Here is a 16,789-nt window from a genome sequence, read left to right as displayed (position 1 = left end):
TGGTAGCATCATGTTATTAGCATGCTTTTTTTAGTTATCCATTTGTTTGTAACAAAATACTTTCTCAGCCTAGCGCATGTTGGAAAGCGTTACAGAATCCATGCATATGCATTACTTTATAACTTGTTTTTGTCAATGATGGTGTTTATGAACTTTGTCAGGCACATTGGTACGTTACTGTCCATTTTTAAGTAATGCTCACTGTAACTGATGCGCATTAAGCCTTGCAGACAGGACAAGTACCGGGGCATCGTAAGGTACAGATGAAAGGTTTGTTGGCGTTACCTTGGCTGGTACAATCTGGTTGAGGAAACTCCTTCCGCTGCCATGCTCATCGCCGGAGAAGGCCAGCTGATTGCTGAAGCCCTGCTTCACATTCACGGCATTCAGCTCGTCCTGGAGGTACAAAAAGGGGAAAACCAACGAGCAGACACTCATAAGTTAACGCAACGCTCACTAAACTATATTCATCACCTTTATCGTCCGTCTATGGTCAGAAAAGGCACAACTTTATTTCACAAAGTCCTTCGACCACATGAACCCTACCCACTTCAAAACGGCCCACAACCGAAACCAATCCGTCACTGCGGCAAGCATCTTAACAGCGCTAATTGCGCACGAGATGGGAATATTTTTTTGACCTGACAACGCCGTTTCTAATTTTACCACACACGGGTCACTGTAAGGGCTCTCTCGCAGTGGCATAAAGTGACTGAGGTGCGTGTTACTGCATGGCCTGCCAAAGGATTGTGAGAATCATATTCAGCCCTGAGCAAGAAAAAGGTTCCCCAACCCTCACCTCCCACCACTGCCCTTTGGTCATAACAATCACACCCGGCAACAACTAGCCACATTTTGCTTCACTCTAACCGTTACATTCACAGAAACCTCCGGCACATTATCGACACTAAATGCAATGTTGGTGAACTCGCTGCCTTTTCTCTCATGTTACCAATTTGCTTGGTTTCAACAAGAATGAAACAGCAGAAGAGTGCACAGCAGCAGCAGCAGCAACACATGCATTTTTTTTAATAGGATACTTTAAATCTCCCTTGGTGTCTGGGGCTTTAAGCCACCATTAACGTACTTTCAGGCACATGGAAAGCATTACATCACTGCCTTGTTCATATTAATACTGCATGATTTGTGCTCCTGCAGTGCTCATTAACCAAGGTCTGTTGAGCACAAAGGGGATAGGTCGGTGGTGTGCATTCTTCATTCTGTATGAAGAGCCCAGGACCTCTGCAATGTGAATTCATGCGTTGTGTACAAGTTCGTGTTTGGGCTAGTCCAAAACAACGGGAGCACAGCGAAGCGGTACAATATGAATTGTATAAATATTTACTGCAGTTTGATTTGGACAAATCCGAAGTTTACGTTCATAGCCAGTTCCTTGTTTGAATAAACTGTCCAAGCTGGGCTAAGATTAATGATGATGTTTGACTTCAGCTTCAAACTTCATTTAAATAAATGTCAGAAATTCGTGCAAATTTGGACTTGAGGTAATCCGCACTGTTACGATTCCAATATTTGCATTCAACTTACAGGAACTAAAACTTCCTAAAGACAATGGCTACTGTTTGAGCATTCAGTTTCACCACTTAATGAGAGTTGGGTAGAGGGTCACGGGCTAAGCTAAACTTAATTTTCAATGCGAGCCTCAGCTGGGCTGTCCAATAATTATTTAAGCAATTGATGACTACCCCAAATTATCGGTTCGACTATTCGGCTAAATCAGATAACACAGTCGGGTAGCTAGGGAAAAAAGACTCGCTTATGTTTCCACGTGTACCGCTGTACGGTAGGTAATGGGCGGTGCTTGGTGACATCATCAGTGTCATCAGCTGTGCCACACTGGGCGTGGCTTATAGAGGCTTTCCCACCTTCAGAGGGGGGGGGGGATGCTGTAGTGAGTGGCCGCAATTTTTAAAGGGGGACCGAGTAAGAGACCGCCATATATGTAGTCGATTGCAATTATTAGTTGATTAGTCGTTTTAATAGACTCGTGGTCGATTTAATTGACTAATCGTCGCACCTGTAAATTAGACTAATTCTAGTGTAGAATAGTGGGAAGAAGCAAAAAGCACCTCACTTGTAAAATAAACATATAAGGGCTCCTCCTTTGGTCGGCATGATGCACGTATGTGCGCACACACACAATGAGACACTCAAAGGACATTGCACATAGGAAAAAGACTGATTGCCTTAAGGTGCCAGGAAGGCAAACAAAGATCCCCCATATAGCCTGTAGGGCAGGTGCTGTTAGCGTGCACCAATTAAGGCACAACACGGCACACGAGGGAGTGGGTGGCCAACACCATGCTCAGCTGCCTTTGTCTCCCCAGTGGCGATGTTTACACACCGCACCAGGTACTCATTTGAGGCTGAGTTGACCTAGGGAAGGACCAGTACCGGTTCATTATCTTCCCCTGTGAACGTCCTCTCAGGCACGTTTCCATTTCTTGGCTGCCGCTCCCTCATCATTCTTGACCATCAGCCACCATCCCTTCTAAGCTTCGTGTCTTTCCCAATCCCACTTACTTTTATTAACAGTTACCACATTAAACAAAGTAAATGCGAGTAACATAAATGCCTTTAACCTGCGTACGTTCTCCGATTCTTGCGTTCCTTTTCCTGTCTCAATGCAACTCCAAAAATTAATCTCTCCATGCCTCTTTGTGCACTTTCAAGTTTTAGGATTATACCGATCAGTCGCGGCTGTGGGTGCATCGAACTCGGTTCGCCGGAAGGCACACAACACACGCACGCACCGCTCGTCAGACGACAAAACACAATATGTGCTCACCCTTTGGTTTTCCTCTTTCATGCCATTTCCAAAGCAGCGCCTTGGAAGTGGCACCACTCACAATAGCAGAACCACGCTTGCCCCCCCCCCCAGGGTCTGTTTTCTTTTTAATAAAAAGCTTTGCACAATGCCCATGGTACTTTATAAACTACGGTGTACAATCAAGTCCACGCACTTTGCGATATTGTACGTGCAACGCTGCCTTACATTTGTATTGTGCATGTCCACTGTGTTGCGGACATACGGTAAAATTGTACATTTATAGTTCATGCAATACTTGCTCGCTGCAAATCTTGCTTATGCACGCTTGTAAAAGGAAAAGGGTGTAGCCCTACAATTCACGTTATCCTACTTGGCCTACTCTTCTACGGTGGTCAGAACCTCTTGGAAGATGTAGGAGAACACACACTTTAAAGCAGCACTACGGACGACTTGCCATCGACTAAAATTCATGACTGCACTCACAGCCCCGACTGTCAAGCCGCAAATGAATGAGGGCCTCCTGCTCCCCCCTCTCTGCCCACACAGTGTGGGTCTTGAAGGTTTATTTGACCATACTTCACCACGGTACGAGGGATTTTTGTTTCCTGCACTCCCTCCGCTAGCCCACAACAGAGCCGGACCCACGCAGGAGCCTAACCCCCGTTTACGCACGGCGGTCGCCTATCCAAACACCGTCCAGGCTCAAGCCTGCCGTACACAAGCTGACTGCACCACAACACAATAGGCAAGTACTGTAAACACATTGGTGGAGGAGCTCGCAGCCGAAGTGCTTTGGCGGGCAATGGAGTTTGAACCGCGGCCAGGGCTAAGGTCAGTGTCCGAGCGATATCTGAATCCGATGATGATGATGGTTGATCAATCTGCGCCAACCAGCGCGGTGAAGTATGGTCAAACGCCCCCCCCCCCTTCCATGACCAAGACGGTGTGGTTTCAGCCAGCAGTTGATCGATAAAGGGCCGGGAGTGAAGGAGCAGATTGGGGCATATTAATACTTGGGAAGAGAAAAACAACTGTTATAGCATACTTGTCAACAGAATTATCAGTGCCTACCTTATTAGACCAATTCCGACCTTATTGGTCACCCCATGCCCTTATAAATATCAACGTTCATCCTACAAAGTCCCATCAAAAGAGAGAAAAAGAAAAAAATTGATGTTTTAGTCAATTTCCCTGTACAAGAATACGGGTAAAACCGTATGGGTTGATGGGTATGTTGTAGCATTATCTTAATCCCATCGAACCCACCGCCAGGAAACAAAACGAGAGCAAAAAAAATAATAACGGACCATCTGTTCCCACCACAACGTGTTCTTGACTCATACAACAGCAAAAGATCAAAGTTAAGCCTACACGGGGTTGCTTCGTGGGAGAGCCGAGCAAGGCTTGTAGGCGAGACACCTTATCGAGGCCGGGAAATAAAATAAAACCCGACCGTGTGGGTTTGTTTTGGATGGATGGCACCACGCCCGAGCCGAGCCGGCTCAAGCCCGGCTTAAATGACACAAAACACACGGGCCACAAAGAGCCGGGTAGAAGGAAGGAGATGCATTTAGCGAAGGGGCTGACTGCGCTCAGCAAACCCCCATTGACTGTCAATTGACTAAGCCCCAGCAACAACCTACGTGGTGCCATTCTTGCTCTCTCTCGCTCGCCAGACAGCCAAGCAGCCAGCCATCCACCCAGCCAGAAACTCAGTCAGCCACCCAGCCAGCCAGCAACCCAGCCAGCCATACAGTTAGCCACCCAGCCAGCCAGCAACCCAGCCAGCAACCCAGCCAGCCACCCAGGCAGCCAGCCATCCACCCAGCCAGCCACCCAGACAGCCACCCACCCATCCAGCCACCTAGCCAGCCACCTAGCCAGCCACCCAGACAACCACCCAGACACCCACCCACCCATCCAGCCACCCAGCCACCTAGCCAGCCACCCACCTCGCCAGCCCTCCACCTAGCCAGCCACCCAGCCACCTAGCCAGCCACCTAGCCAGCCACCCATCCACCCACCCACCTAGCCAGCCACCCACCTCGCCATCCACCCAGCCAGCCAGCCACCCAGCCAGCCACCCAGCCACCCACCTTTCTAGCCACCCAGCCACCCACCCAGACAGCCACCCAGCCAGCCAGCCACCCACCTCGCCAGCCACCCAGCCAGCCACCCATCCAGCCACCTATCCAGCCACCTAGCCAGCCACCCACCTCGCCAGCCACCCACCTAGCCAGCCACCCAGCCACCTAGCCAGCCACCCAGCCACCTAGCCAGCCACCTAGCCAGCCACCCATCCACCCAGCCACCCAGCCAGCCACCCACCTCGCCATCCACCCACCTCGCCATCCACCCAGCGAGCCACCCACCTAGCCAGCCACCCACCCAGCCACCCACCCAGACAGCCACCTAGCCAGCCACCCATCCCCCCACCCATCCAGCCACCCACCCATCCAGCCACCCAGCCAGCCACCCAGCCAGCCACCTAGCCAGCCACGCACCTCGCCAGCCACCCACCTAGCCAGCCACCCAGCCAGCCACCCAGCCACCTAGCCAGCCACCTAGCCAGCCACCCATCCACCCACCCACCTAGCCAGCCACCCACCTAGCCAGCCTCCCACCTCGCCATCCACCCAGCCAGCCAGCCACCCAGCGAGCCACCCAGCCACCTAGCCAGCCACCCACCTAGTCAGCCACCCAGCCAGCCATCCACCCAGCCACCCACCTAGCCAGCCATCCATCCAGCTACCCAGCCACCTAGCCAGCCACCCACCTCGCCATCCACCCAGCCAGTCAGCCACCCAGCCAGCCACCCAGCGAGCCACCCACCCAGCCAGCCACCCACCTAGCCATCCACCCACCCAGCCAGCCACCCAGCGAGCCACCCAGCCAGCTAGTCAGCCACCCACCCACCCAGCCATCCACCCATCCAGCCAGCCACCCACCCGACAAAACCGACAGTGGACATGACTGACGCCCTTCGCCTCCTTTAGACTGTGTATCATTGGAGTAACAATTATGAGCTTGTTTTCACTACGATAAAAGACGATTGCGATTGTAACAATGATGGTCGCGAGGCTAATGGCATTGCAGATTATGACTAAGATGTAGATATTAACGAGTATCAAGGATGGTGATGAGGATGATGACGACGTACGAGACGATTTTCTACGGTCAATAAATCTACGATCGGGACGTTTGCTATTAATGTTGACGAATAATATATAACGATGGCGACGCATTACTGACTTTCAATATACGTGCATACATTAACGATGGATGAGGATTATAAGTGTACGAAGTGACAGTAAATTACGATACGAACAATGATGATGCCTCGTGTTGGTTGCGACCTTAGCGAACAAAGATAAGCGACAGGACGATGACGACGATTATGATGCTGATGATGACAGCTGATAATCACGACAGCTGATTGATGATGATGATGATGACGACCAGGCTGTGGTTGCTTCACAAATAATCAACGTGAATCGTCAGCTGCTACAGACGATGGAACCACTGCTCATGCTACTTATACTACTTACCGATGATGATGATGCTGACCGATTCGGCTACTAACCGATGACAACACAACTGCTGGAAACGACGAGGATGATGATGACGATACTTTTAATTAACTATATTGCTGATGCTGATGATACACGTCGCTGCTATTGAGGATGATTATACCGTTCCCTTATGCCGCCGCTAATTGTTATTATTACGACGGACAGGCAACGTCTGCTATTAAGATGGTGCCCGATTGTACTTTTTATGACGGCGATAATAACAATGATGATGATGATGTTGCCGGCGACTGTGAAAGTACTACTGTAGACAATGATGATGATGATGTTGCCGGCGACTGTGAAAGTACTACTGTAGACAATGATGATGATGTTGCCGGCGAATGTGAAAGTACTACTGTAGACAATGATGATGATGATCATGTTGCCGGCGACTGTGAAAGTACCACTGTAGACAAAGATGATAATGTTGCCGGCGACTGTGAAAGTACTACTGTAGACAATGATGATGATGTTGCCGGCGACTGTGAAAGTACTACTGTAGACAATGATGATGATGATGATGATGTTGCCGGCGACTGTGAAAGTACCACTGTAGACAATGATGATGATGTTGCCGGCGACTGTGAAAGTACTACTGTAGACAATGATGATGATGATGTTGCCGGCGACTGTGAAAGTACTATTGTAGACAATGATGATGATGTTGCCGGCGACTGTGAAAGTACCACTGTAGACAATGATGATGATGATGTTGCCGGCGACTGTTAAAGTACTACTGTAGACAATGATGATAATGTTGCCGGCGACTGTGAAAGTACTACTGTAGACGATGATGATGAAGATGTTGCCGGCGACTGTGAAAGTACTACTGTAGACAATGATGATGATGATGTTGCCGGCGACTGTGAAAGTACTACTGTAGACGATGATGATGATGATGTTGCCGGCGACTGTGAAAGTACTACTGTAGACAATGATGTTGCAGGCGACTGTGAAAGTACTACTGTAGACAATGATGATGTTGTGGGCGACTGTGAAAGTACTACTGTAGACAATGATGATGTTGCCGGCGACTGTGAAAGTACTACTGTAGACAATGATGATGTTGCCGGCGACTGTGAAAGTACTACTGTAGACAATGATGATCATGTTGCAGGCGACTGTGAAAATACTATTGTAGACAATGATGATGATGATGTTGCCGGCGACTGCGAAAGTACTACAGTAGACAATGATGATGATGTTGCCGGCGACTGTGAAAGTACTACTGTAGACAATGATGATGATGTTGCCGGCGACTGTGAAAGTAGTACTGTAGACAATGATGATGATGTTGCCGGCGCATGTGAAAGTACTACTGTAGACAATGATGATGATGTTGCCGGCGACTGTGAAAGTACTTCTGTAGACAATGATGATGATGTTGCCGGCGACTGTGAAAGTACTATGTAGACAATGATGATGATGTTGCCGGCGAATGTGAAAGTACTACTGTAGACAATGATGATGATGATCATGTTGCCGGCGACTGTGAAAGTACCACTGTAGACAAAGATGATAATGTTGCCGGCGACTGTGAAAGTACTACTGTAGACAATGATGATGATGTTGCCGGCGACTGTGAAAGTACTACTGTAGACAATGATGATGATGATGATGATGTTGCCGGCGACTGTGAAAGTACCACTGTAGACAATGATGATGATGTTGCCGGCGACTGTGAAAGTACTACTGTAGACAATGATGATGATGATGTTGCCGGCGACTGTGAAAGTACTATTGTAGACAATGATGATGATGTTGCCGGCGACTGTGAAAGTACCACTGTAGACAATGATGATGATGATGTTGCCGGCGACTGTTAAAGTACTACTGTAGACAATGATGATAATGTTGCCGGCGACTGTGAAAGTACTACTGTAGACGATGATGATGAAGATGTTGCCGGCGACTGTGAAAGTACTACTGTAGACAATGATGATGATGATGTTGCCGGCGACTGTGAAAGTACTACTGTAGACGATGATGATGATGATGTTGCCGGCGACTGTGAAAGTACTACTGTAGACAATGATGTTGCAGGCGACTGTGAAAGTACTACTGTAGACAATGATGATGTTGTGGGCGACTGTGAAAGTACTACTGTAGACAATGATGATGTTGCCGGCGACTGTGAAAGTACTACTGTAGACAATGATGATGTTGCCGGCGACTGTGAAAGTACTACTGTAGACAATGATGATCATGTTGCAGGCGACTGTGAAAATACTATTGTAGACAATGATGATGATGATGTTGCCGGCGACTGCGAAAGTACTACAGTAGACAATGATGATGATGTTGCCGGCGACTGTGAAAGTACTACTGTAGACAATGATGATGATGTTGCCGGCGACTGTGAAAGTAGTACTGTAGACAATGATGATGATGTTGCCGGCGCATGTGAAAGTACTACTGTAGACAATGATGATGATGTTGCCGGCGACTGTGAAAGTACTTCTGTAGACAATGATGATGATGTTGCCGGCGACTGTGAAAGTACTATGTAGACAATGATGATGATGTTGCCGGCGCATGTGAAAGTACTACTGTAGACAATGATGATGATGTTGCCGGCGACTGTGAAAGTACTATGTAGACAATGATGATGATGTTGCCGGCGACTGTCAAAGTACTACTGTAGACAATGATGATGATGACGATGATGTTGCCGGCGACTGTGAAAGTACCACTGTAGACAATGATGATGATGTTGCCGGCGACTGTGAAAGTACTACTGTAGACAATGATGATGATGATGTTGCCGGCGACTGTGAAAGTACCACTGTAGACAATGATGATGTTGTTGCCAGCGACTGTGAAAGTACTACTGTAGACAATGATGATGATGATGATGTTGCCGGCGACTGTGAAAGTACCACTGTAGACAATGATGATGATGTTGCCGGCGACTGTGAAAGTACTACTGTAGACAATGATGATGATGATGTTGCCGGCGACTGTGAAAGTACCACAGAAGACAATGATGATCATGTTGCCGGCGACTGTGAAAGTACTGTGGACAATGATGATGATGATGTTGCCGGCGACTGTGAAAGTACTACTGTAGACAATGATGATGATGTTGCCGGCGACTGTGAAAGTAGTACTGTAGACAATGATGATGATGTTGCCGGCGACTGTGAAAGTACCACTGTAGACAATGATGATCATGTTGCCGGCGACTGTGAAAGTACTACTGTAGACAATGATGATGATGTTGCCGGCGCATGTGAAAGTACTACTGTAGACAATGATTATGATGTTGCCGGCGACTGTGAAAGTACTTCTGTAGACAATGATGATGATGTTGCCGGCGACTGTGAAAGTACTATGTAGACAATGATGATGATGTTGCCGGCGCATGTGAAAGTACTACTGTAGACAATGATGATGATGTTGCCGGCGACTGTGAAAGTACTATGTAGACAATGATGATGATGTTGCCGGCGCATGTGAAAGTACTACTGTAGACAATGATGATGATGATGATGTTGCCGGTGACTGTGAAAGTACTATGTAGACAATGATGATGATGTTGCCGGCGACTGTCAAAGTACTACTGTAGACAATGATGATGATGACGATGATGTTGCCGGCGACTGTGAAAGTACCACTGTAGACAATGATGATGATGTTGCCGGCGACTGTGAAATTACTACTGTAGACAATGATGATGATGATGTTGCCGGCGACTGTGAAAGTACCACTGTAGGCAATGATGATGTTGTTGCCAGCGACTGTGAAAGTACTACTGTAGACAATGATGATGATGTTGCCGGCGACTGTGAAAGTACCACTGTAGACAATGATGATGATGTTGCCGGCGACTGTGAAAGTACTACTGTAGACAATGATGATGATGATGTTGCCGGCGACTGTGAAAGTAGTACTGTAGACAATGATGATGATGTTGCCGGCGACTGTGAAAGTACCACTGTAGATAATGATCATGTTGCCGGCGACTGTGAAAGTACTACTGTAGACAATGATGATGATGATGTTGCCGGCGACTGTGAATGTAGTACTGTAGACAATGATGATGATGTTGCCGGCGACTGTGAAAGTACTGTAGACAATGATGATGTTGCCGGCGACTGTGAAAGTACTACTGTAGACACTGATGATGTTGCCGGCGACTGTGAAAGTACTGTAGACAATGATGATGATGTTGCCGGCGACTGTGAAAGTAGAACTGTAGACACTGATGATGTTGCCGGCGACTGTGAAAGTACTATTGTAGACAATGATGATGATGTTGATGATGTTGCCGGCGACTGTGAAAGTACTACTTTAGACAATGATGATGATGATGATGTTGCCGGCGACTGTGAAAGTACCACTGTAGACAATGATGATCATGTTGCCGGCGACTGTGAAAGTACTACTGTAGACAATGATGATGATGTTGCCGGCGACTGTGAAAGTACCACTGTAGACAATGATGATGTTGTTGCCAGCGACTGTGAAAGTACTACTGTAGACAATGATGATGTTGCCGGCGGCAGTGAAAGTACCACTGTAGATGATGATGATGTTGCCGGCGACTGTGAAAGTACTACTGTAGACAATGATGATGATGATGTTGCCGGCGACTGTGAAAGTACCACTGTAGACAATGATGATGATGTTGCCGGCGACTGTGAAAGTACTGTAGACAATGATGATGATGATGTTGCCGGCGACTGTGAAAGTACTACTGTAGACAATGATGATGATGATGTTGCCGGCGACTGTGAAAGTAGTACTGTAGACAATGATGATGATGTTGCCGGCGACTGTGAAAGTACCACTGTAGACAATGATGATCATGTTGCCGGCGACTGTGAAAGTACTACTGTAGACAATGATGATGATGATGTTGCCGGCGACTGTGAAAGTAGTACTGTAGACAATGATGACGATGTTGCTGGCGACTGTGAAAGTACTGTAGACAATGATGATGTTGCCGGCGACTGTGAAAGTACTACTGTAGACACTGATGATGTTGCCGGCGACTGTGAAAGTACTGTAGACAATGATGATGATGTTGCCGGCGACTGTGAAAGTAGAACTGTAGACACTGATGATGTTGCCGGCGATTGTGAAAGTACTACTGTAGACAATGATGATGATGTTGCCGGCGACTGTGAAAGTACTACTTTAGACAATGATGATCTTGATGTTGCCGGCGACTGTGAAAGTACCACTGTAGACAATGATGACGATGATGTTGCCGGCGACTGTGAAAGTACTACTGTAGACAATGATGATGATTTTGCCGGCGACTCTGAAAGTACCACTGTAGACAATGATGATGATGTTGCCGGCGACTGTGAAAGTACTATTGTAGACAATGATGATGATGTTGCCGGCGACTGTGAAAGTACTACTGTAGACAATGATGATGATGTTGCCGGCGACTGTGAAAGTACCACTGTAGACAATGATGATGATGTTGCCGGCGACTGTGAAAGTACTACTGTAGACAATGATGATGATGCCGGCGACTGTGAAAGTACTATTGTAGACAATGATGATGATGTTGCCGGCGACTGTGAAAGTACCACTGTAGACAATGATGATGATGATGTTGCCGGCGACTGTGAAAGTACTATGTAGACAATGATGATGATGTTGCCGGCGACTGTCAAAGTACTACTGTAGACAATGATGATGATGACGATGATGTTGCCGGCGACTGTGAAAGTACCACTGTAGACAATGATGATGATGTTGCCGGCGACTGTGAAATTACTACTGTAGACAATGATGATGATGATGTTGCCGGCGACTGTGAAAGTACCACTGTAGACAATGATGATGTTGTTGCCAGCGACTGTGAAAGTACTACTGTAGACAATGATGATGATGTTGCCGGCGACTGTGAAAGTACCACTGTAGACAATGATGATGATGTTGCCGGCGACTGTGAAAGTACTACTGTAGACAATGATGATGATGATGATGTTGCCGGCGACTGTGAAAGTAGTACTGTAGACAATGATGATGATGTTGCCGGCGACTGTGAAAGTACCACTGTAGATAATGATCATGTTGCCGGCGACTGTGAAAGTACTACTGTAGACAATGATGATGATGATGTTGCCGGCGACTGTGAAAGTAGTACTGTAGACAATGATGATGATGTTGCCGGCGACTGTGAAAGTACTGTAGACAATGATGATGTTGCCGGCGACTGTGAAAGTACTACTGTAGACACTGATGATGTTGCCGGCGACTGTGAAAGTACTGTAGACAATGATGATGATGTTGCCGGCGACTGTGAAAGTAGAACTGTAGACACTGATGATGTTGCCGGCGACTGTGAAAGTACTACTTTAGACAATGATGATGATGTTGCCGGCGACTGTGAACGTACCACTGTAGACAATGATGATCATGTTGCCGGCGACTGTGAAAGTACTACTGTAGACAATGATGATGATGTTGCCGGCGACTGTGAAAGTACCACTGTAGACAATGATGATGTTGTTGCCAGCGACTGTGAAAGTACTACTGTAGACAATGATGATGTTGCCGGCGGCAGTGAAAGTACCACTGTAGACGATGATGATGTTGCCGGCGACTGTGAAAGTACTACTCTAGACAATGATGATGATGATGTTGCCGGCGACTGTGAAAGTACCACTGTAGACAATGATGATCATGTTGCCGGCGACTGTGAAAGTACTGTAGACAATGATGATGATGATGTTGCCGGCGACTGTGAAAGTACTACTGTAGACAATGATGATGATGATGTTGCCGGCGACTGTGAAAGTAGTACTGTAGACAATGATGATGATGTTGCCGGCGACTGTGAAAGTACCACTGTAGACAATGATGATGATTTTGCCGGCGACTCTGAAAGTACCACTGTAGACAATGATGATGATGTTGCCGGCGACTGTGAAAGTACTATTGTAGACAATGATGATGATGTTGCCGGCGACTGTGAAAGTACTACTGTAGACAATGATGATGATGTTGCCGGCGACTGTGAAAGTACCACTGTAGACAATGATGATGATGTTGCCGGCGACTGTGAAAGTACTACTGTAGACAATGATGATGATGCCGGCGACTGTGAAAGTACTATTGTAGACAATGATGATGATGTTGCCGGCGACTGTGAAAGTACCACTGTAGACAATGATGATGATGATGATGTTGCCGGCGACTGTTAAAGTAGTACTGTAGACAATGATGATGATCATGTTGCCGGCGACTGTGAAAGTACTACTGTAGACGATGGTGATGTTGCCAGCGACTGTGAAAGTACTACTGTAGACGATGATGATGTTGCCGGCGACTGTGAAAGTACCACTGTAGACAATGATGATGATGATGTTGCCGGCGACTGTGAAAGTACCACTGTAGACAATGATGATGATGTTGCCGGCGACTGTGAAAGTACTACTGTAGACAATGATGATGATGATGTTGCCGGCGACTGTGAAAGTACCACTGTAGACAATGATGATCATGTTGCCGGCGACTGTGAAAGTACTGTAGACAATGATGATGATGATGTTGCCGGCGACTGTGAAAGTACTGTAGACAATGATGATGATGATGTTGCCGGCGACTGTGAAAGTAGTACTGTAGACAATGATGATGATGTTGCCGGCGACTGTGAAAGTACCACTGTAGACAATGATGATCATGTTGCCGGCGACTGTGAAAGTACTACTGTAGACAATGATGATGATGTTACCGGCGACTGTGAAAGTACTGTAGACAATGATGATGTTGCCGGCGACTGTGAAAGTACTACTGTAGACAATGATGATGTTGCCGGCGACTGTGAAAGTACTGTAGACAATGATGATGATGTTGCCGGCGACTGTGAAAGTAGAACTGTAGACACTGATGATGTTGCCGGCGACTGTGAAAGTACTACTGTAGACAATGATAATGATGTTGATGATGTTGCCGGCGACTGTGAAAGTACTACTTTAGACAATGATGATGATGATGATGTTGCCGGCGACTGTGAAAGTACCACTGTAGACAATGATGACGATGATGTTGCCGGCGACTGTGAAAGTACTACTGTAGACAATGATGATGATGTTGCCGGCGACTGTGAAAGTACTACTGTAGACAATGATGATGATGTTGCCGGCGACTGTGAAAGTACTACTGTAGGCAATGATGATGATGTTGCCGGCGACTGTGAAAGTACTATTGTAGACAATGATGATGATGTTGCCGGCGACTGTGAAAGTACTACTGTAGACAATGATGATGATGTTGCAGGCGACTGTTAAAGTACTACTGTAGACAATGATGATGATGATGTTGCCGGCGACTGTGAAAGTACTACTGTAGACAGTGATGATGAAGATGTTGCCGGCGACTGTGAAAGTACTACTGTAGACAATGATGATGATGACGATGATGTTGCCGGCGACTGTGAAAGTACTACTGTAGACAATGATGATGATTTTGCCGGCGACTCTGAAAGTACTTCTGTAGACAATGATGATGATGTTGCCGGCGACTGTGAAAGTACTATTGTAGACAATGATGATGATGTTGCCGGTGACTGTGAAAGTACCACTGTAGACAATGATGATGATGTTGCCGGCGACTGTGAAAGTACCACTGTAGACAATGATGATGTTGCCTGCGACTGTGAAAGTACTACTGAAGACAATGATGATGATGATGTTGCCGGCGACTGTGAAAGTACTACTGTAGACAATGATGATGATGACGATGATGTTGCCGGCGACTGTGAAAGTACTACTGTAGACAATGATGATGATGTTGCCTGCGACTGTGAAAGTACTATTGTAGACAATGATGATGATGTTGCCGTCGACTGTGAAAGTACTACTGTAGACAATGATGATGATGACGATGATGTTGCCGGCGACTGTGAAAGTACTATTGTAGACAATGATGATGATGATGATGTTGCCGGCGACTGTGAAAATAGTACTGTAGACAATGATGATCATGATGTTGCCGGCGACTGTGAAAGTACTATCGTAGACAATGATGTTGATGTTGCCGGCGACTGTGAAAGTAGCACTGTAGACAATGATGATGATGTTGCCGGCGACTGTGAAAGTACTGTAGACAATGATGATGATGTTGCCGGCGACTGTGAAAGTACTGTAGACAATGATGATGTTGTTGCCGGCGACTGTGAAAGTACTATTGTAGACAATGATTATAATGATGAACATCATGGTGACGACGGCGGTGATGCTGATACATCGTCCGCTGCGGCTGATGATACTACTGCTGATGATAACTACTGCTGCTGCTACTGATGATGATACTGCTGATGATACTACTGCTGATGATGATACTACTGCTGATGATGATACTACTGCTGCTGCTAATACTGCTGATGATGATACTACTGCTGCTGATGATAGTACTGCTGCTGATGATACTACTGCTGCTGCTACTGATGATGATACTACTGCTGCTGATGATAGCACTGCTGCTGATGATACTAATGCTGCTACTGATAATACTGCTGCTGATGATGATGATACTACTGCTGCTACTGATGATACTACTGCTGCTGATGATGATACTACTGCTGCTGATGATTATACTGCTGCTGTTGATGATACTACTGCTGCTGATGATACTACTGCTGCTGATGATACTACTGCTGCTGATGATGATACTACTGCTGATGCTGATGATGATACTACTGCTGATGATACTGCTGCTGCTGATACTACTGCTGCTGATACTACTGCTGCTGCTGATGATACGACTGCTGCTGCTGCTGATACTAATGCTGCTGATGATGATACTACTGCTGCTGATTCTACTGCTGATGATACTACTGCTGCTGATGATACTACTGCTGCTGATGATACTACTACTGCTGATACTACTGCTGCTGATGATGATACTACTGCTGCTGATGATGAACAAGGCACCTCCTTTTGCTTGGGATCCTGCGGGTAGACATCTGGGGGTCCCAAACGAGGCCTCTTGAGGGGCCTATTCTCGTAGCTGAGCAGCGCCAGGGCGGCCATTTGCGTCTCCTCTCCTCTCCACGGCCGCTCGCTCGACGAGGAGGAGAGCCCTCCACCTCTTCTCTAGTCCTCTTTCTTCTCGTCGCTACGTCTCACCCACCCTCCTCCTATCTCCTCCGCCTCCGCTCCGTTCACCTCCTCCCGCAACCCGGCGTCACTCAACCCAGGAGCTTTAACACTTCCGGGGGAAGAGTAGAGGAAGAGGTGGGAATCGATTCGCAAAGGAATCGTCGGGAATCGAGTCGCCTATTTAATTAAACCACCCCCTCCCCGCTCTCCGTGCGGTGGTCGCGACGCGGCTTTGTGGAATCGAAATTGATTTTTATTGAGCAACAGGGAACAGTGGATCGAATCGGTATGCTTTCCCGTGACGTCACCACAACACTGGTTAACATTTAAACATGTGGTGACCCATAAAAGCTTGCAACCCA

General features: G+C 47.1%; 1 protein-coding gene across 10 annotated transcripts in view; it reads right to left on the bottom strand.

Moving 5' to 3' along the window:
• Positions 1 to 16,568, bottom strand: part of LOC116954405 (mediator of RNA polymerase II transcription subunit 12-like protein) — an 88,703-nt gene extending 72,135 nt beyond the window's left edge. For 8 of the 10 annotated variants that reach the window (XM_076052326.1, XM_076052332.1, XM_076052334.1 and 5 more), the window contains exons 1-2: positions 16,260 to 16,567; positions 286 to 396 (exon numbers count right to left, since the gene is read on the bottom strand). In XM_076052326.1, the coding sequence (XP_075908441.1) occupies positions 286 to 396; positions 16,260 to 16,358 (210 nt within the window). In that variant the 5' untranslated portion in view covers positions 16,359 to 16,567. Of the gene's footprint in view, positions 1 to 285; positions 397 to 16,259 lie in introns of all 10 variants that reach the window. The other 2 variants (XM_076052333.1, XM_076052335.1) reach the window with 1 other exon arrangement.
• Positions 16,569 to 16,789: the final 221 nt, after the last annotated feature.

Source organism: Petromyzon marinus, chromosome 55, assembly GCF_048934315.1.
Source record: "Petromyzon marinus isolate PM22_M1 ecotype Great Lakes invasive population chromosome 55, UKy_Petmar_22M1.pri1.0, whole genome shotgun sequence".
Classification (NCBI taxonomy): domain Eukaryota; kingdom Metazoa; phylum Chordata; class Hyperoartia; order Petromyzontiformes; family Petromyzontidae; genus Petromyzon; species Petromyzon marinus.
Note: the sequence above shows the minus strand (reverse complement) of the source record. Positions and strands in the feature narration are given on the sequence as shown.